This window comes from Mustela lutreola, chromosome 1 (assembly GCF_030435805.1).
Source record: "Mustela lutreola isolate mMusLut2 chromosome 1, mMusLut2.pri, whole genome shotgun sequence".
NCBI lineage: Eukaryota > Metazoa > Chordata > Mammalia > Carnivora > Mustelidae > Mustela > Mustela lutreola.
In genome coordinates this window covers 7,583,999-7,611,557 of record NC_081290.1, presented here as the reverse complement: position 1 = coordinate 7,611,557, position 27,559 = coordinate 7,583,999, and the positions used below count along the sequence as shown (strand labels likewise).

At 47.0% G+C, this 27,559-nt stretch overlaps 1 protein-coding gene across 1 annotated transcript in view; it reads left to right on the top strand.

Annotated features, from left to right (window-relative positions):
* Window positions 1-26,089, top strand: part of PARM1 (prostate androgen-regulated mucin-like protein 1) — a 99,607-nt gene extending 73,518 nt beyond the window's left edge. Inside the window, exons 3-4 of the mRNA XM_059159064.1 lie at window positions 10,269-10,347; window positions 22,217-26,089. Coding sequence (XP_059015047.1) covers window positions 10,269-10,347; window positions 22,217-22,301 — 164 coding nt within the window. The 3' untranslated portion in view covers window positions 22,302-26,089. The remainder of the gene's footprint in view (window positions 1-10,268; window positions 10,348-22,216) is intronic.
* The last annotated feature ends 1,470 nt before the right edge of the window (window positions 26,090-27,559 follow it).

The window sequence follows — 27,559 nt, the reverse complement described above, 5'->3', positions numbered from 1 at the left end:
GACGGTGGCTTGCTTCCCGCCATCCATTATTTTTCCCCTCTGAGTCATTCACAAAGGGATGATTCCCAACCTGGTCCTTCAGGTCTTAAGTCCGAGGCTACAAAAGGCGGACCAGCCAGCCTACACTTTCCTCCTCCTGCCCCCTGCCATGCAGCTAGTTGTCCCCAGAAGAAAAGAACCCCCAGGAAATTCTTTTGGATCATTTCAATGCTAATTACATTAAGGAGGCTTTGGTGGCAGAGAGGTTTAGGGATTTCTTTTCCTCTTTCTGGTTGACTCCTAAACCAAAATACCTATGTCCCCCAGTGGAGGAATTTGGTGAGCCAACGTGACACAGACGACCCACTCACACTGACAGATCAGAATTTTCAAAAGAGAGTTCTTCTCATCCAGGGCAAACAATAGGAGGGATTCTCTGTTAGAAATCACTCCAACCCGCCCCCCACTTCTTTATGCCCCCAGGAATCTGAGCTGAGATTCCCACCCATGGCAAGTCGTGCTGCTCTCAGCTCCTTAGAAGTTCTGACTCCCAGCCCAAGCTCAATTATGTTCACTGTATAAAGTAATTTAAAAAACAGTGACGATGGGCTGTGATGCCAGGCACTGTAAATCTGTGCTACAGGAGAGACGGAGAAGAGCAGAACGGACATGGGGCATGTGAGGGGACAGATGCCTGGGCTTAGTTAGCATCATGGACCCAGAAAATCCGGCCTTCCTCCGTGTCTGCACTGCTCCTGGGAGAGGCTGAGGCAGGACTGCTGTCCCCCTATGTCACATTTCCACCAACGTGGGCCTCCACCGAGCAGCAGTATTCATGAAGCTGCCGCTGCCGCACTCCCTAGAGCGGTGGCAGGAGTTGACACAGGGGCTGTTGGCCCCAACTTTCAACCGTCCATTCTCTGTGGCCTCTTCCAGGGGCCTGAGGGCAGCTGCTTTCCCCCCAGCCCGACATCTCCTCCCTGAGCCCGTTTGAGAAACAGGTGGTCATGGGAGCCGTGTTCCCAAAGTATGGTCCCTACATGGGTAGCATGCAAGGTGCTGAATATGTTTTTATCCTAATAAAACCTGCTTTGTTTTCATGTGAATTTAAAAAAAAAAAGAATAAAATAGCACTGAACTCATGACTCCATAGCTTTTATCATTAAACAATATGTAGTAAGTATGTAAAGAAAAAAAATGACTTGATTTAAAGACATATATTAGGAAAATTAGAGTGTGGGTGGTGTGGAGGTGGCAGAAGAAAAGCCATGAGAGTGATACGGAGATGTTTGAACTTTGGAAAAAATATGCCGTGAGGTAGAGGCCAGGATCTTATTATCCTCATTATTGTCTTAGCTACCAGCTTCACTGGGGATCAGTCCAAGAACTAGAGAATTTAAAAAAACTGCAAACCAGAAATCAAAAGCTAACGAGTCCCAGCTCTGCAGTTGATGGAGTCTGATCTCAACCAAATCCCTTAATTTCTATAACCTTCCGTTTTATCATCTGTAAAATGAAGACGTTAGATTCAATGAGCCTTCTTAGAATTTCCTTTCAGCAATAAAGACATTATCCCATTGGATATGTCAAAGTAAAACAAATGTCAAAGTAAAATAATGTCAAAGTAAAACAAAACCTGAATTTGAGAGCCAAAGTCATTTCTGAGATACCCAGCTTGGCTCACATCTCCTCACATCAAGCTTTCTTATTGGTTTTAGGATTTTATGGATAAGAGGTGCCCAGAGACTGTGAGACCCTTGTATTGCACTTCCTGATGAAAAAAAAAAAAAAAAAAAATTTTTAAATACACTATTTAATTTGGAAAGATGCTCTGAGAGGAAGAGTGTGTTTCCTCAAAGTCTGACACCTCGTAAACAATTAACATCAGCTGTGGGAATGATGGAATGAATCTTTATTTTACAAGCAGAGATAGAGACACAACTGAGGCCAGGAAGGCGGGGAGCAGTAACGTGACTTGCCCAAGACTATTCGACTCATGGGAGCGCCTGGGTGGTTCAGTCAGTTGAGCCTCCAACTCTTGGCTTCAGCCCAGGTTTTACTGTCAGGGTGGTGAGATCGAGACCCCCGTCAGGCTCCTTGCTCAGGGCAGAGTCTGCTTACCCCTTTGCCTTCCCCTCTGCCTGCTCTCTAGGATAATTCAATAAAATCTTAAAAAAAAAAAAAAAAAAAAAAGACTATTGAGCTTGTGTCTTATGAGGCCAATCTCTGTGCCAGATCTTCTGGATCATATGAAGTAGAAACGCAAGTGTTCGCGGGATCCAGCCTTAAAGGGTGTATCCCATTTCTGCCCACTAACCGATTGAGCTGGTAACTTCTCGAGTTACTACATTACTTGAGTTTTGGGGAACCTCTTGGAGTCTCTATTTCCTAAATGCCCAAACAGAGATTGACACATCCGTGCCAGGCTAGGGAAGCTCGAGGAAACAATGGCGGCTCTGACTTGGATGACCAGGGCTGCTTTCCTTTATGATTTCTTTACTGTTCTTGGCACAATACTACACATGTCCCCTGAGAACAGTTGAGCCAAGAATGAACTCAGGGCAGTCTCTAAGGAGACTCTGTGACTAGCATTCAGATGGAGGCTCAGCCACATTTCAGGAGATTCTCATTCCCCGCAGGCTCCTTTGGTCTGGGGAGTGCTGAGCGAGAGGAATGCTCCATGACATTGGCTGGAGCCTGCCTGGGACCTTTGAAATGCTGTGGGAGCGCCGTTCGCTGTTCCCAGAAGCCCAGTAGTTCACATTGCAAGTGTCAAAGGAGAGTTGGGATCGGGGGGCCTGAACACGTAGCTCCAACAATTCCAGCTGGGAAGGAGGCTTCATTTGTGTTGGGAGAGACTATAATTGTGAGTAAAATGAAGAAACTTTAAAACCATGACTAACGGACAGTGCCCATTGGTGTGGCCTGGGTTATGTTCACGGCAAACCCTGGCTCCCTAAAGTATAGCCCCTTTGCCCACATGAGAGGGCCGTGAGGAAGAGGAAAGGAGCATTTGCTGGATTAATATTAAAATTAGTTAATATTCATGTTTCCAGGACACATCTTTAAAGAGATTAATATTTTCAGTATACATTCTTAACTATATGCTACCTAAGTAGGTCAAATGCTTAGATAAAAGGGAAGCCAGTCCCCATACTAGGTCTTCTTATTATAAGAGGCAAAGGTTCGGTTTTGGCTGTCCCGCCCCAAAGATTGGACCCCTGATGGGCCCACTAACCAATTCTGCCTGTGAATGAGCATCTAAATCAGCAAATAAACATGAAATAAAAGGTCCCAGTTGTGATAATATTTGGCCAAATTTGATAAAGTTGACCTCTGCCACTCTGTGGAAAGGAATGAGTAAGCAATCATTTAATGATTTAAAGATTTGGGGATGTGGGAGAGTAAGGAGAAAGACTAACTTACTGAGACAAATTTAGGTTTTGCTAGTTAAAAACATTTCTGTGGCTTATTTGCATGCAAGCTGTATGCCTTATAAAGGAGCTCCATATTTGCATCATAACTTCTAATAAAGTCCAATTTTAAAAATAGCTACACTTTCAGAAGAAATTGTATATCCTATGAATTTTTACTTTGGGCCTAGATAGATGAAGAAGTATGTTTGTGTCCCTCGATTTAAGGGACTCTCAATCGAGAGAGAACTGACATAAAGTCATGAGACGGCTCACATAAAACCATTAGTGTAACAGCATATATTGTCTTTATCTTGTACATATGTGTATAACGATCTATAGCTACATGTGTCAGTATTAGCTATATACTAGAATAAGTTTACTAAATTGTGCCATGCTAAGTAAAAGGCAAACTTCTAGAAAAAGAAGGCTCAAGATGAACAGGCATCATTGTGGATGAGTTCTAAGAGGAGACTGGGTTTGAGAAGGTTGCATATCAGCCCTCTGCCCAAAACCGTTCCATGGTCCTCAGTCCCCACACTGTCATAATGTCCTCAAACACATGTCTGGCTTGGAGACTACTCCCATGGTCCCTACTCATTTCCATCACATTCTTTTATGTAAACTGTGGCCTTGGTTTTGTCAGCTCCGTGAATTGGGTGACCTTGGGTAAGTTGCTCAGCGAATCCCTCAGTATTAAGGTCTCTTGAATCCTAAAGTGGGTTATGCAGAGATCTCAACAGTCCCCTCAATCTGTGCTAATTTACAAAGCACTTGGTCTCATTTGGTCCTCCCCATATTCCTGTGAAATGGAGAAGATAAGGATCATCCCACTTTTTAGAGAAGGACAAGGACACCAGTTGAGGGTGCTTCTATCTCTAGACCCAGTGCTGAATATTCAGTCCTGCAAATGTGAGGTATCTATTCTCCGTCTCGCTCACTCCAGCCTCACAGCTTCATTGCTGTCCAAGGCCTGCCCATCCTTCGAAGAACAGCTGCATCCCCGAGATTCTAACTTTTATGGACACCCCCCCCCCAAGTTAGAGGCAGAAATACAGAGTTTAGTATCATCTACCTCCCACATTAACTATCTACTTATCTGTCCACCTAGTCCTGCACTGCTGAATGGTTCCGGAACCTGACAACTGTCTCTGCAGCTGGGTGGTGAAACCTGGGAGCCCCGCTAGTTGCTTCTCCACGCCCTGCACTGTCCCAGCTCAAGGAACCCATGCAGTTTATTCAGGAGAAACTCATGGGATTAATTCGGGATCAGAGAGAGAGAAGCTCAGCTTCTTCCCTTGTTGTGGGGGAGAGTAGGAGGAGAACCAGGAGTGAAATCCAAACAGAATTCAAGGCAAGAAGTCCAAGTATACTGAAATAATGGTAAAATTAGGATCAACCTAGGTGACAGCATCCAAAAGCTGAGATGTCCTTTTTCACTTTGTCTTCCCCATACCACATCCTACCTACATGGAGGGACACACACATGCCCCAAAGCGAGTTGCAGCTAGCGTCTACCCCAGCTCACTTCATACACTGCAATGAATAACACTGGGCAGGGTTCTCAGTGGTCCTTTTGGACCACAACTCATGCTGGAAACCAATGACATGGGCCCGATTAGCGCACTGTTCTGTGACTTGTCCACCTCTAACAAGTCCTGCCTACAGTTACTCTGAATTAATAGAGTCTTAACCAACCTTCACCAGGACCTACAAGAAGACCCAAACCACCACACAGCCCCAAGTTAGGCAGTGCATCCCAGACAACAAAGAGAAAGCAGGTAAGGGAGGGGCTGGGCCACGGGGTTCATCCCTGCGCAGACTCGCATGGACCCCTACAGCCCAGGTTGGCAGGAGAGCCTATGGAGACCCCACGTGGACCCAGGAACCTGTGCTGGGGTCCCAGCAATTCCGGCCATCAACTCTGTGCTTCCCAGCCCTTAGTTTCTCTGTGCCTTGGTGTCTTCATCTGTAAAATGGAGATACTGAGAGTCCCTACCTTGCAAAGTTCTCATGAGCAGGACATAAATTCAAAGAAGTGAAACTCACAGAACAGACCCAGGTCCAGAGTAAGTAACGAGAAAGTGTCGGTTGCAATTATTTTTGTCATCGTTGTTAATGCTATTATTAACATTGTTGTTTGGAGGACGGAGATGTGATCTGAGACTATGACTGTAAGGATGGGAGGGGCTTTTCCTAGTGTCAGAGGCAGAGATCCAGGCCCCCGTGGAGGTCTAACCTCCAGACCCCCACCCCCCACCCCCTGCTCTCGCCTCTCCTCCAGCACATGCACAGACCATATTGTTAGGAAGAATTCTTTTGAAACAGAGGTGCCTTTTCCTTCTGCAACCTTGACTGAAGGAGCAGCCCCACACTCTAAAGTGGTCTCCTGCTCCTCTTCTCCCTTTCTTACCTCCTTTCTAGAGCAGGGAGAGGAAAGAAAAGAACAAGACGTGTCTGTTGTGTGAGAGGCAGGTGTGGGGAAAGAGACTCCTTAGCTGCATGCCATCCTTTGTTCCGGGCCAGCTCAGGGCACAGAACAGACTCAAAGCAGGGTAAGGGATGACCTCTAGGGCAGCCACCTGTCTCCTGGGGGTGCCAGGTCTGACCGGGAGCGCAGTCTTATCGGAGTTGGCTGTGGCACCTCAAAGATTGTTAGCTGACTCCGTTGGGACAGTTATTCCCCAAATAACTCCCCTCCAGTTCCATCATCGGTGGGAACTCGCAGGCACGTGGGGCAGGGGTTGGACCATCGCTGTAGAGTCATAGGAGTAGCTGCTCGGGTGAGACTAGGCCAGGGGATTCCAAGATGGAAAGATAGGAGATCTGCTGCTCGGGAAATTTCTCAGCACAGCGACTGGGCTCAAAAATTGCCAGTACTCACTTATCTTTCTTTCTTTCTTCTCTTCTTTTCTCTCTTACTCTCTTTCTTTCTCTCCTTATTTTTCTTTCTTTTTGCCAGTATCGCATTTACTATTCTGACATTAAATAAATGAGTCAAGTGCCCACGAGGAGCTCGAGACTGTGCCTGGGGTTTAGAGCGCAGAAGAGAAGTGGACGAAAGTGGTCAGAGCCTGCGGGGGGGCGGGGGGCGGGGTGCTCATAACACAGCAGGGAGCGTCAGAAAGAAGCAAGCACAAAGAGCTGAGAACCCACAGTAATGCGATCATTTGCATGGGGGTGTCAGGAAAGCTAATCAGAAGGGCTGGTATTTAGTTAGGTCAAGAAGAAAGAGTAGGAGTTGGCCAAGCTGAGAAAAGGGCCAGTGGAAGTAACCTGCTGGTGCGTGATTACAAGTGCCAAGCCTGGAATGAAGTGGTCTCGGGTTTGAACGTCAGCTCGGCCATTGATCAGACTGTAAAGCCTGAATCAAGTTCTTTTCTCTGAGCCTTAGCTTTCTCATCCATAAAATGGGAATCAATCCACTCATCTTGTAAAGAGAGTCAAGTGACGTGATCGCTGTAAGGCTCTTGGCGTGGTTCTAGCCCAAAGCACCCACAGGTAGAGGTAACTACGGTTGTTCTTTAGTCTGCTTATTTTTGTCCTGCATTGTTGTGAAGCTGGAAAAGTGGCCCCCTGAGAAACCCCAGCTTCTGGAGAGGCCCAGTGTTCCAGGAGGCTTTGCATGGCTCTTTGGCAGCCCTCTGGTCAGGCAGAGCATGTTGGCATGGTGGAATGTGCGAGCACAGTAGAATTTTCTTGCATCTCAGCTTATACGATATACAGATAGGTTTCCTCCGATGCTCTCTAATTCCTTCTGGCTCCAGGGCTTTTCAGCGTGAGTCACACCCAGTGTGTAACGGGCAAATCCCACTGAGGAGGAACTGAAATGCCAGCCATCTTCCCCTTCCCCACTCTCAGCCTCCTGCCCACTAAGGGTCCCTACCTTCCTCACAGGGCAGAGCCTTCCCTGCTCCAGCCGCACCTTCCTCATTGTCTGTCTCCCTGGCCCTCCTTGAAAAAAGAGTAAGTAGGAGGAGAAGGGGAATTCTAGTTGAGTTCAAACAGAACTCAGGGGGAAATGACATTTGTTTTCACAAGGAGGAAATCACGCTTTTTCAGTTACCATAAAAATTCTGCTAATGTGGCTCAGCAACCCCCTCATAGGCTCGAACCATAATGCCCTGAGGTGTGGAACTTCCCAGGATGAGGTTCCTGGCTGCCTCTGTAAGTAGTAGGTGCTCTGGGGGTCAGAGCAGGCTCAGCCCACAAGACCTCCTAGGCTCAGGGCCTGATAGAGATCGGCCTCCAGGGGACCCTGGCTCCCTTGGTTGGCACCGGATGAGAAGAGCCAGTGGCTGGCAGAATAATTAAGATGTCCTGAATATTTAAGCATAGCCTATTTTACCCCACACCTCTTAGCCTCATATCAAGCAGTACCAACCCTCAGAAGTGCCCCTTTGCTCAGTTGCCCTCAGGAGCCCATCAGGGGGAAATCACCTGCTAATCTCAGCTCTGGTGATGGAGGCTGCCCGATGTGAACCAGGAAGGATGGCCTGGAAAACCCCATTGGAGGGCTCCGGTTACATCCAGAGCTAGACAGACAGCCACCAGCCACTGAGAGGGGCAGCGGGTCACTCCGTCACTTACCATGCTTTGAAAAAGAGGAGCACTTTAGTTAGGGAACTGCCGGATTTATCTTTAGGAAGAGGCGATGTATAAATATATCCAGTAAATAGCATAATTGGAGGCGATCCAACTGCCTAGGGTTAGGAAAGAAACTTTGAAAAAGGTCAAACCTACAGTTTCCTGCATTAAACTCTGCCGGAGCAAGAAAGAAGAGTCTTACAGAGAAATCAGCTCTAGTCTGTCTCTTCTCCCGGTTTTTGTGGGGGTTTTTTGTTTGTTTTTTTTTTGTATTTTTTTTTGAGGGGGCAAATTAAATGTAAAGCTCAATTTTTAAACAGCTCCTAATTACAACCACTGTATCTCTGACTCTCGACAGACCATGTCATCTTCCCTTGCAGACATAATCCTCATGTCACAAGTTCCTAAAAGAGCTTTTAAGAGGCTTCAGTGAACGGAATTTTCTCACTTCAGTACAGCTGGAGGCCGTGAAGCCGAGTGCAGCCTTTCCAAGCAGGGGTGGATGTTTTCCCCGAGGGGATCTGACCTTGAATTTTTCCTACTTGATCAGATCTGCACATCTGAGCATTCCATGCCATAATTCTGTCTTTACCGTGGTATAAAGGGGAAGACAATTAACCTGGTAATTATATGAATCTGGCTCTGAAGGGGTTCCGGGTCCGAGGAGGTGAGCAGTGAGCGTCGACGTGTGTGGCCCTTCCGAAATGGTGGACCGTGGTCAGTCCATGTGGACACATCAGGCTCTGGTCTTCCCCTCAGTGTTGGTTAGCAGTGGACCTCTTTGGCTCTCTTTTAGACATTCTCACCAGCAGAGAGAGCCTTCTTTCACTCAGAACTTTTGGGGGTTACTACAGAGTTAATAACTAGACTGATTTGCTTCTTAGCGCTGCTCTAATTCCCTTGGTGGAAGCACTAAGGGGAACAATATACAAAAGCGGTTCCAAAGAGAGGGAAAGAAAGAAAAGGAGAAATGACAAATAACCTACAGATCTCCAGATAACCTATAAATCTCCAAAAATGTGGGGGAGATCCATCACCCTTGAGATCCAGTACACGACAGGTGGGCACTGGTCCAGGGCGGTATATTTTGGATAAGACTTTCACTTGGTGTGCATGGCACCTCATTTAATCCCTCCTAAAGTCATGAGGGCAGGGGGAAGGGCAGCTCTTCCTCCTCGGTTGCCACAGGTGATTGGTGTGCGAGTCAGCGTTACGTAAGTAACCCACACCACACACGCAGCTAATGACATGGGTTCACATATCTGGACTCCAGACCCGTGATGTTCCTTCCAGTGTGGCTGAGTCTCGTCCACTCGCTGAAGTAGTAACACGGTTTCCCGGTAGCCTAGGAGAGCACACGGAGTCCCCGACACCAGCCTTAGTGCCAAGAAGGTCACTCCCACCATTAGGAGACAAGAGCCCAATTGATTCTTTGCATTTCTCAGGTGAAATATAGCCAAAGTATATACATTATTAGCCCAAAACTCACACAGAAAAGAGTGTTGTGCTTCTAAAGTGGTAATCTTTGGAAGCCGTATGGTTATTCTTACAAGGCTACGTGCTCGATGGGTTTTCAACTGCCCCGTTAAGAGTTGCCTTTGGAGCCAGATTTCAGATTGCACAATAAAACATTCATGTTACTTTGTAATTACACCTGGTTATTTCCATTCACAGAAAATAGTGTCACCTCTCAGAGCAGCCCTTGGTTGTACAGCATGCTTGACTTTCTTCTCTGCTAAAGCAAACTCACCTCTCAAGGGTGGAAACTCAACACACTCCCCCAAAAAGGAGTTTTTTTAAAAAGTGCTTTGATTTGATGGCGTCATTTAAATGAGTGCATCTCCAGCCAGGATGGTCCTTTTGAAGTGGACACGACTGATACAGCTGTGCGATTCTGGTTTATTTAAAAACCAGCTGTAGTGCTTTGCAGTGACCCTTGAATAAAACATCCTAAGCCTCTCAAGATCTCACGAGTCGTAGAGAGAGGAGCCAGGGCCTGTAACAGAAGAAAATAAGATGTCAGGAGATTTGAAACCACCTACCAGCAGCAGCAGCAACAGATCGCTTTCTCTCCTAGAACAATAAATGTTACTGGAGGCTGTTTTCTGAACTCCAGGCAGGCCCGAAGGTCTTAATAATTTTGCCATTTACCCAAACTCTTAGAGGCTGAGAAGAGTACTGGTAACAGAATGAAGAGCCCGGTTCCGTCCTAGCTCTGACTTGTGTGCAGACTGAGCAGCAGTGAATGCCCTTCGCTCAACTTCTCCCTGTGCCTCTCCTCCTCCGCAGGTAGCATCGCCGCCATTACGGTGACCGTCATTGCCGTGGTGTTGTTGGTGTTCGGGGTGGCAGCGTATCTGAAGATCAGGTGAGACGCACCCTACTCTTCCTTATGGGGAAGAGATTCCATTTTTCAGGTTCCAGGCGGAGAGCTGGTGTGCCGAGTGCTGGTGTCCTGATAAGCGTGTTAGCTCTTGGAAACGCTGGTCGGGACGCGACGAGGGCCACAGTAGTGTGCACTGGACGGGAACCCACGGTGCGGTGTTTGAACCTTGGCCGCGCTGAACAAGTACACAGCACGATGGTGAGGGAACATGCAGTCAGGAGACGGAGGCCTTGGCCCCCTGCCCATAAGGCCCCTCCTCACCTCAGGAAAGCCCCATGCCTCCCGAACCTCATGTTCTTCATCTGGGAGATGGGGTAGAGACGGGAGCTCAGTGGGTTACAAATACCAATGTTTGAAGTTCCACTGTGGGAGTGTGTCCAGTCTGTAAGGAGGTTTTCACTGATGCTAAAGCAAAATGTTGAAAATACAAAGGAAAGTGTTGTGTCTTCAGGGCGCCTGAGTGGCTCAGGTGGTGAATCGGATGCCTTCAGCTCAGGTCCTGGCCTGAAGCAGGTAACCGGCTTCTCCCTCTCTCCCTCTGCTTCTCCCCTCTGCTTGGGCTCTCTTTCTCTGTTTCTCAAATTTAAAAAATCTTGAAAAGAAGAAAGAAGGAAAGAAAGGAAGGAGTAGTGTTTTCTATAAAATTGGATTTTTTCCCCCTCTGAGGTTATGTCCTTATATTTTTGGCTTTAAAATATCTCATCTCTTTGAAATGAAGGTGATCACGGACGGCAGCTGAGTTTTTATCTGCTTTAGCCAAATAGACAGTTGCCACAGTCTGTGAGCCCCCAACTTTGTGGTCTACTGCTTTGTGAAATCCCCAAAGTCTCCAAAACCACATTACTTACCCCGAACATGCCTAATGGCAAGTGGCAGTCTTATGTGCCAGTCTGTGGAGCGCCTCTAAGGGACAGAAGCCCACGTGCCACCAGGATGAGCACAGCCTCCCTCTGACCTCCGACCCGTTCTCTTGTCAACTGCTGGGGGCATCTTCATGGCGACTCTGGGCAGACCCTGTCACTCCGTCCCTTAAAAGCCCTGGTGTCTTCCTTCTGTGCTTAGAACTAAATTCCAACCCCGCAGCTTGGCCCTCAAGATCACTCATGGAGCCTGCTCTTCCTCTTCTCACTCGTCACTTCTCCCTCTCGCTCAACCACCAGCCGCAGTCACGCTGGCTTTCCGCCCGATTCTCAGAACGCACCAGGCTCCTTTTCTCTCCACATTCTTGTGTCTTGCCCGACCCTCTCTGAAGGCTTTTTTGGTACCTCTTGCTCATGCAAGGTTTTCACATCACGTCCTCCAGAAGACTGCTCTTCCAGTTTGGTGCCTCGTTACTTTTGTCCTGGCTAGGACCACTGTTTATTATTTTATTCATTGTTTTATATCTTTGTTTACTTCTTTATTGTCCCTTTTCCCCATACACAAAAAAATGTTAAGCTCCATGAGGACCCAGACTTGGTGAGCACAGCACTGGGCGCAAAGAAGATACTCAATAAACTGAATTAGTAAACCACATACCTAATCGATCATCCCCTTCACACAGTCCCTTGGCTGCTCTCTCTCATTTCCTCTGCTCAGCCCGGCCCAAGCCAAGACCCACCAGGAACCTCCCCGATCCTCTTTCCCTTCTGTTCTAAGGCGTGTCGCCCAGATCCACCGAGTGATGGTGTCAATTATGAGATTGCCTCGTATTATCACCTCTCTCTAAGGTACGAAGAACAGGACAGCCAGATTTCTAAGAGAAGTTGGAATTAAAGGGCCAGCCTTACCTGTGTCTAAAACCCTTTCCGGAAGCATCTTTGCTCCTTCATAGCTTAAAATAATCTCTTTTCTTCACTAAGTCTGTATTTCCTTGACCAGTAAACGTGATTTTATGAATTTTATCTCACTAAATGATACACTTTTCCGTCCATTTTGTTATTAGTTTATCACTGCAGATATGCTGTTTTCATTAGGAGTTCAATTGGCTTTTATGAGCTAGTCTGGGACCCTCGTTCCCACCTGCAGCGGTGTCTCTTCGTGTCAGGTGCAAGGAGGCAAGAACGGAACTTACCGATAGCCTTCAGAATCACTTTGCAGTCACAGTGGTGAGGTTCTGAAGGGCTGGGTCACAAAAAAATATGACCTCCCCTGGAGTGTGGAGTGGAATAGAAATGCTTTCTTCTTGCCACACACTTGCCAAAAATGCTCTTTATCCTGACTCCAGGCAAGAATTCAGGTTCACCATCTCAAAGCACCAACTATAGACAGGCAGTCTAGAACACTAAGAACTCAGACTGCGGAGGCAAGGAGACCTCAGTTGGAATCCAAGCTCTCCCAGCTTTTAGTGAGTTCTGGAGGGACCTGAGCCTGTCTTGGAGCCTTACTAACCCTCACTTCTCCTTCCCCTGTAAGATGAGGGCCGTGGTATTACGTGGTAACACTGTTAGGCAAATTCATGGACACTGCTTCCCAAGTACACAGCCCTGCCATCACCATCACCAGAGTGGTCAAATGGAAGGAAGGGCCCCCAGTAAAGCAGTTGCTTGACAGTTCCTGAGCGATAGCAGTGTGCCAGGCCCCCCTCTAAGCACTGGGGGCCCACCAGTGATGAGACACGATCCTGCCATCACAGGACGCACTGCACTTGGAATGTTTTGTTAGCAGGTCATTAAAATCGGTTCTAATGAGTGCTGATTAAAATTGCATAACGTTTTATTTTAAAAATTTAAAGAGTGTTTTCTCCAGACATTCTCAACACCAGATTAATTCAGTGGATGATTAAAATGAAGCAGTCACTGTTGCTCTCCCCCATGTAGGTCCTCCTCTTTCAATGCAGGAAGGCCCCAGTGGGATGAGTTTAAGATGGTTATTTATCTTTGGGATTATAAATTTAAGGACGGATCAAGAGATTAGACCCCTGTTTAGAAAGCCCCTAAGGAAAGCCCCTTTCTGCTGCTCTGTTAATTATTTTGGCAAAATGATAACATAAGGAGGTGAAGAGCCCTCGCGGATTTTAAGGCTGTGCCACAGCCCTTTCAAGTGTTACTTTGCCAGATTCTTGGAAAGCCCCACTTGTCTCATTCACCAGAAGTACACGCGGGTCAGTTGACAAGTGCGTGTGTGTGCGTACGTATGCAGAGACACACACGCGGGTGTCTGTACCTGAGGTGACGTTTCCCCTTGGCTGGAAGTTTATTCCCTTCCTATGATCCCAGTTTCTGAGGAGAACCACATGACAAGAGGTCTGTCTCCTGTGGTCCTTCAGCTCACTTGGCTGGAGCAGGAAGAGACTGAAAGCCCAGCCGGCGGGGAAACCATTCGCTCTGGCCTGTAGCCAGTGGGCCGTGAGCCTGGCCCAGCCTGGGTCCCTGCAAACGCCAAAGAAGAATCTTCTTCCAAGGGCAGCCCCACAGCCAGGAGAAGGGCATGTTGTAAGCTCTGCTGCCGGCTCAGTAATCTCACCTTTTCCCAAACCCTGGTTCCCTCAGAAGGCGTCGGCCACCTCCGCCCACCCTCTCTTTCCATGCTCCTCTTCTTCAGGGACACGTGACCCTTAGTCCTGTCACAGTGTCCCCTGCCTACAGGGCCGACTCCTTCTGTCACTAAGCCGCTGGTGGAAGTGACTTATAAACACGAACTGCCCTTGAGCCTGGCGGCTGTTCTCCATCACCGACGCGGCATCTTTGCTGGCAGTTGGGGGTGGGGGGAGAGAGGAGCGTGGCTTTGTGGTCAGGCTCAACACGGACCCTTCCCCTTCCTGCTGACGTGGACTTGGGTGAATGATAATCTCCCTGAGCCCTCATGTCTTCATCTGTAAAAATAGAGTGGATAACACCCATCTCTCAAAGTTGTTCGGAAGATGAAACCAAGTAATAAATGTGGAGCCCTTGGTGGCTAAGAATACGTACTCTAGGCAAACTGTTTAGTCACTCCATGATCAGTTTTATAGTTCTGTGACCATACATGGTTGTGTTAGTATTATGGCACTGGTGTCTAACTCAGGTCAGGTAATACTATACATGACTAATATAAGGTCTAATACCTAACTCGGGATTGTTACAAGGATTAAATTATAATATAGAGAAACATTCCGTGCCGGTGGACAGGGTGAGTCCTGTCATCGTGATTGCTGTTACAAGGGTGCTTACCACCGCGGTGCTCAGTTAGGTGGTCGCCGCCGACAGTGCCATTCAGTAGGCACCAGGGATTCAGAGAAGGGGAGGAGGGCAGGGGAGCAGACGACGCAGCAGCTCAGTTTTCTCCTTCTGCACTGACGGGCAGACGTCCAGGTCCCATTTGATGGTTTCAGGTGTGTTGTTTTCCTCGCACCTGGGAGGTTGCACCCCTGTTATAGGTTCATCAGCAGAACCTACTTGTAAGCAGTCTTGATTCCAAGGCTTGTCTGCCAAAAAGAAAGCAAGAGCCCCGTGTGCCTCTTGCAGAAAGTTGCCTTTAGTTAGTGCTGATGGAAGACCGAGGGAAGTCGTTTTGTTTTTGTGGAAATTGGCTCAAAACTCTTCTGCCACGAGATAATCCCCTGCTCAGGAGACCGTATCTGCTGTCGCCAGCAGGGAGGACGCTGCCATAATTAGGGGTGAGTAACCCAGGCGGACAACACGGGCTGTTCCCTTCACAAAAATAAATGTGATCGTGATTTATAGACACGACAGGGCCTGGCTTGGAAGGCGTTTTGTCAGAAGTCACCTGTTCTGCTTTCAGTCTTCCAGCGATTATATGTTATACAACTGGATGCCTTTTGGTGGTTGTGGCTTTCAAGATTTGGCCCAGGCAGCCGTAAGGTCCGAGATTGTCTAGAATTTGTTACTGACAGGTTGGCTTTTTAAGATCTGCTTTCGGCGTTCTCTGGGTCCGGCTGACTCGATTCTCCAGCTCAGTAGTTCTGAAACGTTAATGTGCATAAGAATCGATAGGGGAGCTCATTAAAAACACAGTTTCCTTCCAGGTGATGACTGGGCAATGTTAGCAGTTCTTCCTGAATGTTCTCCTAAACCCAGTTGAGTCAAGTCTTAACGTATTTTGACAAAAATCAAAAAACAGAGGAAGATGCTTAGAGGTGATACTATACAAAGTCCTCAGGAAGTAGGTCTTAAAAGAAATTAAATGAAAATGAAATTTAATTTAGTATCCTGTATTGTAGCTGCAGGACGTGCCCATGGTTCATCCAAGCAAAGTTAGGTGCTCCTCTCTGCTTAACATTGGAAAACAGCTTCGACGGGTATTGGACAGCTCATTGTCATGTTCCAACTAAATATATCTATGCTTAGCAAGCAATCCTATCCACTTAGAGGCCGATACCAATCTATGAAAACGTGGGATTAGCAAATACCGGTCAATAACAATGTTTATGATTGAAAAATCTGTATTTATATCTGAACTCACTCATACAACCCTTTCATCACTCTGTCTCCTTCAAGGGTCTAGTGCGTTCCTTATAACCATTGTCCCTGTTCCCATATCTATCATTGGGGGTCTTTAGAAGAAATACATTTCAAGACATGTCCCCCCAAAGTCCCCCCAAAATCAAAAACAAAAACATACCAGCACCGCTTCCTGGGTCCGGCCCCCATAGGAGCTGAAGCAGTGTGGCGGCTCACAGATGAGGCCAGTGCTGCTGTCTGGGAGAACCCCCTCTTTGAGTAACCCTGATCTACCCGTTTCCCGACACTCCACACACATGTTCTAGATGCGGTGCTCCCACTGTTCCGTGTCTTAGTGACTTTGCACGTGCGGATCCTCCAGCGGGAGGTGTTTGAGTCATCTCTTTTTCTACCTGGCTAATTCCAAATTGTCTAGCTTGAAAGAGATGCTCTCTGGGAAGCCTCCTCCCCACCATCTCCATGGACGCCCCTACCGCATGTGTCTCCTTTGTAGGACTCCGTTCCTTATCCTGGAGTCACTGCCGCCTTTGTCAGTCTGCTCCACCAGAAGGATAGCGAGCCCCTGGCCGTACCCGACATACAGTAATTGTTTTACACTTACACTTCCTGGAGGAGTGAATGATTCTGGGTAGCAAAATTTGGGGTACAGCAGCAGTCTTCGTTTATTCCAAATATGGCGAAACAGGGTTTAGAGAAGGGGAAGCTTGCGGGAATCCGTTAAAACCATATACTCGTCATTACTTACTCGTGACTCTGAATTTCTTTACTAATAAGTGTTTCAATATATGGGCCTTTTCTGTGGTGAGCGTCTGCCAGGACGATACCAGCAGATAATTGAAAAAGAGAAAACAAACAAATTCTATCGACTCCTTCAAAGGAAACGTGTTTATTTAAAGATAAATTCAAAAGTAACTGCTCTTTTTGGGAGAGGGGGGTGGGGTTATGGACACTGGGGAGGGTATATGGTGAGTGCTGTGAAGTGTGTAAACCTGGTGATTCACAGACCTGTACCCCTGGGGATAAAAATATATGTTTATAAAAAAATAAAAAATTTTTTAAAAAAAGTAATTGCTCTTTAAAAGAAACGCAGACTGTGGGCAGAATACCTTGAAAATGAGTGATTGGAAGCTTTCCAACATTGGGATTTGGGCAGAAAGACAGCACTGATAGGTTTCCTAAATTATGATACTCATCCTGCCACTATCTTGCTATAGTAGCTGTAAATTCGCCCCTAATGGTCACAGCTTTCTTAGCCTCAACACCGTCAATGGCCATGTTCCTTTCCTACTTTGGACAGTTGTGACATGGCTGTACACCATGTCACTAACAAGGGAAGCAGGGGAAGGGCATACCCCAATTCTTTGTACCATCTTTGCGATGTTTCTGTACATCTAAAATCATTCCAATAATTGAATAATTTCTTTTGAAACAATTATAGTTTGGTAGCAGCCACACAGAGATGTTGTTTGCCGCTTCCTCAGAGCCTCTGCACTTTCTGTCCTCTCTGCAGGGTTTACCTCAGGCATCCACGTGCCTCCCCCCACACCTCATTCACCTGCTGTTCACCCGTCATTTTAGTGAGACTGTTTTCCCATCGCCATATTCCTAATGACCATCCCCACCTCGCACTGGAACTCCTCATTCCGCTCAGTTGCTCTGTTGTCCTCCACGGCACATATTAACCATCCACCATATTATTTTTCATGACTTATTTGTTGTGCCTTCCCCCCACCAGAATGGAAGTTTCCTTAGGACAGGGGTTTTGGTCTGTTTAGCTCACTGAGGCATCTCCCAGCCCCTAAATAGGGCCTAATGGGTCATAAGGTTTTACTGAATCTTTAAATGAAAGGAGCCAGGCAGAAAAAGGACAGTCAGAGAAAGCAAGAAGCCCCCAATGGAAGCAAAGGAGACAGTGGCAGCTAAACCAGACTGGCTTTGCAAGTGGATGTAAGAGTCTGAGGCTTAATTACTAATGAGCTATAAGTTAGGCTGTGCTTTCTCAGCACTAAGCCATATTTTTTCCATCTTTATACCCTTCCTTCTTAGCACATGATGAGCACTCAGGTTTGAATGACAGAACTCACTTGACTCGAGAGGAGAGAACTTGGCGGGGGGCGGGGGGGTGGGGGTGATAGTAAGCAAAGCTGGACCCTGGACGCAACCCTGAGCTTGACCCTAAGAAAGGAGAAGGCGTTATCGCCAACAACTATGTGTCCACACAAGGGAAGGAAAACACTTCATTTTCAAAGACAATTGGGTTCCATTAAGTATTGCCGCTGCAGTTATCTTAAAAGAGGTACCACAGGGACGCCTGGGTGGCTCAGTTGATGAAGCATCTGCCTTCAGCTCAGGTTATGATCCCAGGGTTCTGGGATCGAGCCCCGCCTCAGGCTCCCTGCTCAGGGAGCTTGCTTCTCCCTCCGCCATGCTCATGCTGTCTCTCTCTCTCTCTTTCTCTGTCTTTCTCTCCAATAAATAAATAAATAAATAAAGTTAAAAAAAATAGGTACCACAGAGAAGTTGCGGAGAAAGCCTCCAACCGCAGATGTCATCGCTGCACGTACCAGTTGTCACAGGGCATCAGCAATTAGGACGTGGGGAGAAGGAAGGGCTGCTTCCTGTTAGAGCAAGCCATTTGAGAAGGAAGCTGTGAGACCAGGACTTGACATAAATCATGCCCTGTTTTGTCCCCCGTGGGTTCTGCTTTTAGCTCACTAAGCCGCACAGTAGCAGCAACACGGGGCTCACAGCACAGGGCCATTGATTCACAGGGACCGTGAGCTCTGTGCTGCGTGCTTTAAAGCTACATCCTTGCCTCAGAGAAATTTAGGTAGAATTCTCTTTCCTCTTCTCACAATTAAGGTCAAAATGGTGGCTCTGACCCGTTGGCTTGGTTAATAGTATTTCCCCTCTGCTCCGGTTATATTACACTAGGAATTGCCCCGGACTGTACAAGTCCCTGCTGGTGCTGACGGAGCAAACTCTGTCTATACTGTTCATGTGTACCTGGTGGGAGCCCTCAGCATCGGGCATTCGTGAAAGTACTGCTGCCTCGAGAGCAGCGTGTGAGATGTGCAGAAAAGTCAAAGAAAAGTAAGAGGCGCTCTGCCCCCAAGAGGTGTACCGCCTGAGGGAGCCGAGGCACGGCGAGGCTGCGCTGGCTGTGTGGGACGGCACCGGGCTCGACGAAGAAATTGAGGAAACCAAGCTGCTGTGCCCTGGCGAAGATGCCGTTGGTACCCACTGCTCTTCTGGGTGAGAAGAGCTGAAGGAGTTCTGCACAAGAGAGCCAGGAGACCCGGATTTCAGCACCAGCTCTGCTGCTAAGGCACATGGACACGGCATCTGGATTCCTCGAGCCTCACCTTCCCTAACTCGAAGGCGAGGTTGTTCCCCATCGTGGGCTCCCCGAGGACCAATATGAAAACCTCCCCTTTGCCATCTAAGACGTGCATGATTGAAGAAGTTCTGACTAGAGAGAGAATTTAAAAGGATCATTAGTTATTCTTGTCATATCTCACACACACGTACACACGTACAAACGTGTTTGTCTTCCTCTCTCTACAGTATTAGAGGATTGATCCAAACCTGGCTTGCGTCCCAGCACGCCCAGTGCTTCTTGCTCAGACACATTCATATATTAAAACAAGCCCTCCAGCTTCAGTACATTCCCCAATACGGCTTACCTATATCTCTGGCTTCACGTTCCTTGGTGTCGGTATTTTGCTTAACTTCCTGTTCATTCCAACAAGAGGGCAAAGAAAAATGAAAGTAAAGATCCATCCTTTGCTTTTATTTTTCTGATATTCACGTAGGGAATGTTTCTTATAATATAGCAGATTCAGGCAGAACTCTGATCAAATAGTCTTGCCTGGACTAACTATAAGCAGGAAAACCCGATGACCAAGAGATTGTTAAACCTCTGACCCTCCAGCATAATGCTTTTTTTAAAAAAATGCCAATAATCTAATAAGAAACCGGTTTTATAACTGTGCCCAGAGTGTGCTTTTAGGAGTTCCTGGCAGGAGGGAGGCTTGCTTTTCCCTCCGTGCCCTTTTCCACTGTTTGCAGGTTTGCCATGTGCTTTTGTAAGTTTCATTATAATAAACATCACAAAGCGGTACTGGCCAACACTTACTGTGCATTTACTATGTGCCAGGGCTTTATATGCATTACCTCATTCCACCCTCCTGCCAGCAATAACACATTTTAAGTTTCTCCAATTTATAGGTGAAGAAACACGGGATTAAAAAAATAGCTGAGGACATACATCTGTTGACCTAACTGATACTTCGTGGGAATAAAATTATATGATAGATATAAAACGCTGTGAGAAGTTATATTACCATACAAAGGTGAGGCAGGAGTATCCTATCAATAAAGGAGCAGGTTTCTTAGGTAGATGTTGGCCAGGCTTGCAACAGTAAGTCATACTAAAATTTAGGCTTGGCTGCAGTCGAGCAATCCCCGGGTTTTTACTTGTTCACTGAGCTGCCATTTCTCAATCATCCCATCCTGTTGGAGGATTTGGTCGAGGCCGGAGGTGTTAAATGTGGGGGAGGGGGTGGCAATGTGTGGCCAGCGACCTTGTGTACCAAAACTGGCCTCCCCTCTTCCCGGGGATCAGAAAATCACTGGTGTGTTATCTGCGGTCTCTGTCCTTTAGGGTGGGCCTTTAGGGTGAAGAAAGGGTCTTGTGGAACATCCTCAAATTTGCAGGTGCCCAGGCTGGGTCAGCTGAGCAAGTCTGCAGAATCCAGAGGACTAAGAATCTGAAACCAAGTCTGCAGGGGCCTGGTGCTTTGCAACAGATCGTCTCTTTTCAGATGTCTGGCATACGTAAATAACTTCAGAAGAGCGACAGCAGTGATTTTAGCAACAGATAGAAGTATAACAAATGCCTCTTGTGCCTTTCAGATTGTATTTTCATTTTGTTCAGTTTTCCTGTCGAGCTGAGAAAAAAATTAGGGGGAGCGGCCTGTGTGTCGGTACTCTATACAGCCAATGTGATTTCCAGTGGCCGGGTGTAATCATCCACGCACGAACATGAACCTGAGAGCCAGTCTATGCTCATTTTGTGATGTTCTAATCCTGACCGCACTTTTAGCCATACAATGACTGGGAAGCTCCCTTCTTGTGAACAGATTGGCTTTCAGAGATTTTTTTTTTTTTTTTTCCAATCACTGTTTCTTCTGCAAACATTCATTAAGGACTTCCTATGCGCTGGATATTTTTCTGGGCACTGGAGATAGTGCCAAGCACAAACAAAGCGGGCAGATCATCCGTACATACAGTTTCGTCAGGGAAGGTGACAATAACTAAATAAATGAGTAAATTACATAGTATGTTAGGAGGTGATGAGAACTTTGAGGAAATTAAGCCAGGAAAGCTGGGAGAGGGGAGTGGGAGTTGCAAGTTCGGGTTCTTAAGAAAGGCCTCACTGAGAAGGGGACACTTGTGCAAAGACTTGACAGAGGTGAAGGAAGGAGATCCGGAGGCCAGCTGCTGCAAGCGGAGGGAACGGTGTGTGCAAAGACCCTGAGGCAAGAGTGTGCCAGACGTGATAGGGAGGAGCAAGGAGGCATGGTTGGAGCAGAGGGAACAAGAAGGACTAGAATGGCAGCTGATGCGCTCAGAAAAATAACAGGGGCCGGATCCCAGAGGGTTTTGCAAACCAAGCTAATGACTTTGGCTTTCACTCTGTGAGATAAGGGGCCACTCTGAGGTTTTAAACAGAGGAGTGAGAACTATCTGATTTCAGTTTCTTACAGAAATAATATTGTGAGACAGTTTCCCAAAGTGACCAATCAAAGCCTGTTAAACCCAAGGTGCCATTGAACTAATGATGTTAATCACACTCGAGGAAGCTCAGAGCACGGGATCTAGACCCAGGAGGTGAGAATCTGACTCATAGCTCAGTTGGGTAACTTCGTGCCCATCAATCAAGAGCTCGGAGAGAGAAATCTTGCCCTCTCAGAGAAACAAGCAATACTGGCCCTTTGGCCTTATTTTGAGGATCAAGTGAGAATGGCACACAGAAACATGGTGTAAATTGTAGAACACGATACGGTGAGAGCAGTAGTGGTTGTGGTGGCGTCCTCATGACTCCTGGGAAAATTCGGTCCAGGACCGAAGTGAAATCCCAGGAACGCAACCTTCCCTTTGCTACTACTTCTTACTCGGTAGCCAGAGCCAGAGGAATGGGTCCTTGTCCTTCTCCAGCACTAGAGATCGTGTACAGAGACCAGGACCTGGGTGATCTCAATGGGAGGTGCCAGCCGGGCTCCCACGTGAGCAGTCCTAACTTCCAGGAGTTTGTAGACTGAGGCCTCCAGAGCTGGTGGGTGGAGAAAACACGTGTCCCCTCCTGTGGGCCCTGAAAGCCTCCTCCAGGCAGGCTGCTGGGCATTCGGCTCCCCTAAGACAGGCAACTGCTCCAAATAACCGCAGCTCTCTCCTCCCCCGACCAGGCATTCCTCCTACGGGAGGCTTCTGGACGATCATGACTACGGATCCTGGGGAAACTACAACAACCCTCTGTACGACGACTCCTAACGAAGGAGCGAGGCTGGACGAGGAGGAACTGTTTATTTATAAGCGCTTTCCCAGTAGAATTAATACAAGTTCCTGACACGCATCGAGCGACAATCTCTTAAGCCCTGTTTCGTTGGTTTGGTTGTTTTGTTTTCCTCCCTCTCCTCTGGCTGCTATCACTTCCCCTTTCTGGTACAAAAAGAATCCTTGTTTAAAGGTGAGTGGAGGCTTCTCTGCAGCTGAGGGAGGCAGACCCGGAGCCAGACCGCTGTGGTGGAAGCCTCCGTGCCTGCCGCGGGATCCACTGTTAAGAGGGACCGAGGGCCAGGGAGTGAGTCCTTGCATCGGGGGTTACTTTTAGGGGAACTTTTAGCTGGTGGTACTTCTCAAACTTTTGAGTTAGGAAATTGCATGAGATCTCGGTGCGGGGAAAGGAAATGCACCCCGGGAGTGTTTTACCCTGCAGGTGAGGAAGCAGGGGGCTGCTCCGATTCCTTTTTAATCTCTCTTTCTACCTGGTGTATCGGACAGGTTGCCTGCTTGGCTCTGTGAGCTGGATCCCGGCTTCTTAACGGCCTAATTAGTGGAGGAGGAAACTAGAAGGTGCCCCGGAGGAGGCCAGCAGGCCGAGGGACAGCGTGGCATGTCGCTGTCAGATCGCAGCGTGCCCTCTACCTGTTCCGCCCTCCAGGCCGCCCAGCTCTGCCCGAGATGCCCATCGTGGTCGGCCGCAGCAGGCTGTCCCCAGGAGAGGAGATGAGTTAGAGAAGAGAAAGGGGGAGGGGGGTAGCCTGCGGTGGGCAGTGGAGGGGGATGGGTCAGGAGGGAAGGGGCGACCCGCACAGACGACCGCCTTGGGGGAACAAGGAATCAGGCCCCAATAACTCACAGAGACATCCACTGCTCGAAGGAACCTCTAGAAAGAACCCTTGCTTTATAGGCACAAAACAGCTGGCTCACTGCCTTCTGTCTGTTGGGAAACGGCTGCAGACCGTTTTGTAAAAAACTGTAAAGGATTCGTCTATCTGCAGTAGCTCAGTGAGGCGTTTCCACAGGAAACAGACACCCTGATTAATCCGTTTATTCTTCCCATACACTTACCTTCCTAATTCTGCCCTCAAATTAATGAATACTCCTGGGTACATGGCCTTACGCTCCTCAACCTCAAATTTTGAAGAACTGGTATGGTTTGCAGATGTCCAGATACAACCGTGGTTACCAAAAAGCAGACAATTTTGCTCCCCCCGCGTGAACCTTTTACAAATGTCTCGTGACATTTTTGAGAGTCTCGACTTGGGGGTGCCACAAGGAGGTAGATGTCACAGATGCTCTAAACATCCATGCAAGGCACAAGACAGCCCGCCGCAGCCAACAATCACTCGGCCCAAAATGTCGGGAGTGCTGAGTTCGAGAAACCCTGGTTTACTGAAATGCCCGTGGTGGATAAAACAAGACACTCCCAGATTAGTAACATTTTTTACTTTTAACTAAATGAAATGATTTGTTAAATTGTTCCCTAAAAAGTATTCAGTTTGTGGGCAGATGGATTGTTTTGGCATGTGTGGTTGCCTTTTTATTTCCGTGTGTTCTCTAGATAGCTTTATGTCATGGTGAGGACTCTGTCCTCCAGAAGCACCTGATGTCAGTGACCAGCCATCTTGTGTCCTGACTGCGGGAGGAAACTTCATGGATTAGGAAGCATCCATGAGGTCCTGATTCAGAATGCGTCCTATTGTCCTACAGTGACCTAGTGCCATAAAGAACTTAAAACTGATCAATTTCTATTTCTAAACTTGAACCTGCTGCCTTGCTGTTTCCAGAAATTTGACCCTCAGCTCGACCTGTCACTTACTGTGGTCCAGCAAAGTGCCAACAGGAAAATCGCTGTGGCCGCGCTATTCCGAGATGCCCAGAGCTGTGCCACTCTCCACAGCCTGCCTTCCCACACTCTGAATTTATCCCTAAATTCCTTACATATCAGAGGAGAATGAGCAAGCCCCGGAGGTATTTTACAATAGGACTACATAATAAGAAGCAGGCCGCCAGGAATTCTGCTAGCTCTGATTATTTAAAAAAAAAAAAAAAAGGGGGCATTCCCAGAAAAATGCCCAGGGATGACCCATTGTGCCCCCTGTGGCCATGCTGGGCCTGAATAATTGTCTCTCTTCTCTACCCTCACTCCCTTTATAAAGCCTGTAGGCCTTCAGTTTAGCAAAGGACAATTCAATAAAAACAGGACATCCCTTTTATTCCTCCCTCGGCCACAAACATTTTGACAAAATGTCCATGAAACACCTTCAGAGTGGTTCTCTCCTAGATGCTGTTCTAGTCCTAAGTACTGGGTCAGAGGGACCGGCGTCTTCACGGGGTACACTGACCGATTATGACCACAGACTCAGTAAGCATCTCCCCTTACCAGAGTCTTCTATTGTGCAAGAGCATTTGATGGGTTTGTTGTGCCTATTATCTTCCAAATCCTTATGGCAAAGAGAGGGATCTGGACCTAAAGCAAATATATTCAGCAAGGTGACAGCTCCCCATAAAAAACTCTAACTTTCCTTGTTATGTCAGTATAAAATACCTATAGGTTGAACCTTTTTTTGCCAAGTCCTTTTTTTCTGAGTTGGCCAAAGAATTTGAACTGTATTCAACACATGTTGCTTGAAACACACACACACGCACCCCAGAAATACACGCTGATAGTTAATGTCATCTACATCGGGGAGAGATTCTGTCCAGGTCTGTCCAAAGGAAATTGCTCCAGGAGGTCTAAAACCATCATATTTCATCCAGGAATAGGACTAGTCATAAAGTGATAGACTGTCAGAGCAGGAAGGAGGCAAGCAGATTCTTCTAGACCGTAGACTGCAAATGATGAAGAGTGGGATTCGACTTTGTTTTCTTTGCTTTTGGCCCCCGTGAGGTCTCCTGCCCTCCCTGGATGTCTGTCTTCACTTCTTAAATGAGGGGGATGCTTCCCTATTGACCTCACTCCACGCTACCTCACAGATGTGTTGTGAGGATTCACGAAGTGACGTCTACAGTGTTTTCGGTTTCTGGAGAAAAATATTTATAGGCATCTTAAGTATTACCTAGATATATAAGTGATCTCAGTTTCAGTTTCTTATTTGCTGTTACACTGGTGTATTGTTTCTACTTAAATCTATAAAATGACAGCTGTATCTTGGCCACAGCAGGCAGCTGGCCCAGCTCTGAGCGACCCCTCAGTTCGGCTGACTGTGGGGGAACTGTGCCCGGGACCAGGAGAATGGTTCCTGTCTCCAAATGGAAAGGCAGCCCCAGAACTGGGTCTCACAGACTCTTGAGTTAGGATCCAGGAGGTTAGGGGAACAGAAGATGGACACCTGAGTGCTGAAAGCAGTGGGCCTCTGGCCTTCACCATCCTGAAGCCTTCTGCGTTCTTGGTGGAGTTGGTTTTGGTTTGATGTCCTCCGTTTGCCCTTCATCTTGCTTGCAAGGATGCATGGTTCGATCCCTCATGTGTGGGAAATGAATTTTGCAACTGGGCCATGTTGATCTGCACGTTGATTCACCTTCTTTGCCTTTAACCTCTTTTTGGCAAATGAATGTACCATTTCAACTTTGATTTTTAAAGTGCTGGTTGGTACTGGTAATAGTGCTAACCAAGAGACCAATGCCAGATTGCTTTCTTGGGGTGAGTTAGCCAACATCATTTAAAGATGGATGTGCAACTTCTTTGATATTTGATGTAATTGTATCTACATTTGTTGTAAGACATCTTGCATACTAATTATAATTATATCCATTAAAGTTGTTAAAAGCCTGCATCTGACAGTGGTGATTCACATTTTGATATGTTTTGTTATTCCGGCCATTCAGCTGATATGCTCATATTAAGTAGCCTTGACTTGTTCTTAAAAAAAAATTATCCCACATCAATAAATAGTATTTTCTGCACAGCAGGAAGGTCTCTCTGATCTTGAAACAGAATTGAAGGATGTCAGAAATGAAGAAACACTCCAAGCAGTGATTTTGCTTTTAACAATACACCATGTCTTCTAAAATCGATGTAAAAATAAACACGTCGATTGAATAAGTAGGCAGCGATACAAAATCAAGTCCGATTAAAGCAAATCGGCATTAGCAGTACATTTGATACCTGCTTGTTTCATCCTCCTTCAAAAAAATTAAGTTCATCTTATGCATCCTGACAGTTAAAATAGCAAGTAATTTCAATCATTCAGAATATAGTATCAACCCTCGTGAGCTAAGCAAAGATTATCCTGACTCAGAAGAAAAGAGCAACAATAAAACCCATGCATTTTGCAACATAAGAGAGGAATGGAAGCACCTGCAAGCTAGAGCGAGGTGATCTGACGGTTTGAAAACTTGGGGTCAGATTTAGTAAGTTTAGGTGCCCGGTGTCCAGTGGCATAGCATGGAGGATTGACTGGATAGAGTCAGGAGGAAGAAAGAGGACCCAACACGAAACAGACCCTTTCCTGGTGGTAAATCAGCCATCTCTGGAGGCCCTGCGTGGGCACAAAAGCAAGTACCAACTCCATTATTCCAAGCTTGCCTGAACACCGTCGCTCAGAAAGCACTTTAAATGTGCATGGAAAGGAAAGGCCTAATGGTAATGTGTAGTGTTGACCTATTACAAATTATTGATTCCAAACGATATGTTTTCCTACATTATAGCTTTTCCAAGTCAGATCATAGTACCCTTCGACTATTTAGTAACCTGTCTGCCACCTATAACTCTTCTAAAGGTCAGCGGTACTTACCAATAGCTGGCTATATTTTTATTTTCGTCAGAAAGCATGGAGCTTGAAAAGTAACGATCAGATTGAGGAAAAAAGCCTGAAAGAGGTATGATCTCTTCTCTGAAAGGATCTAAACTTTGGTAAGTGTAGAACTGACTCCATTTACTGCACTAAAGCAGCATTTATCAGTTTGACTCAAGAAACATATTGCATTTCTATTTTAAGCAAGATACCGAATGTTTACTATAAAACAGAAGGAACATAGTTTCCAGTAGGAACTTTGGGTGCCTGTGGGCATTGTCTGATGCCATCCTGCATCAAGGTCATGGTCACTGCGCTCTCCATGTTACAAAGGGGAAACTGAGGTTCCAGGACACAGCATGCAGTCCTGCAAGTACTGACTCCTTCTATGGACTCTGTATCGGGTCAGAGGGCCCCTGCTCACCACATATTTACAGTTTAGTCGATGGCAGGGCTGGGATTCCAACCAGGTCGGTCACCGAAGCCCGAGGTTATTTTCCACTCAAGGGA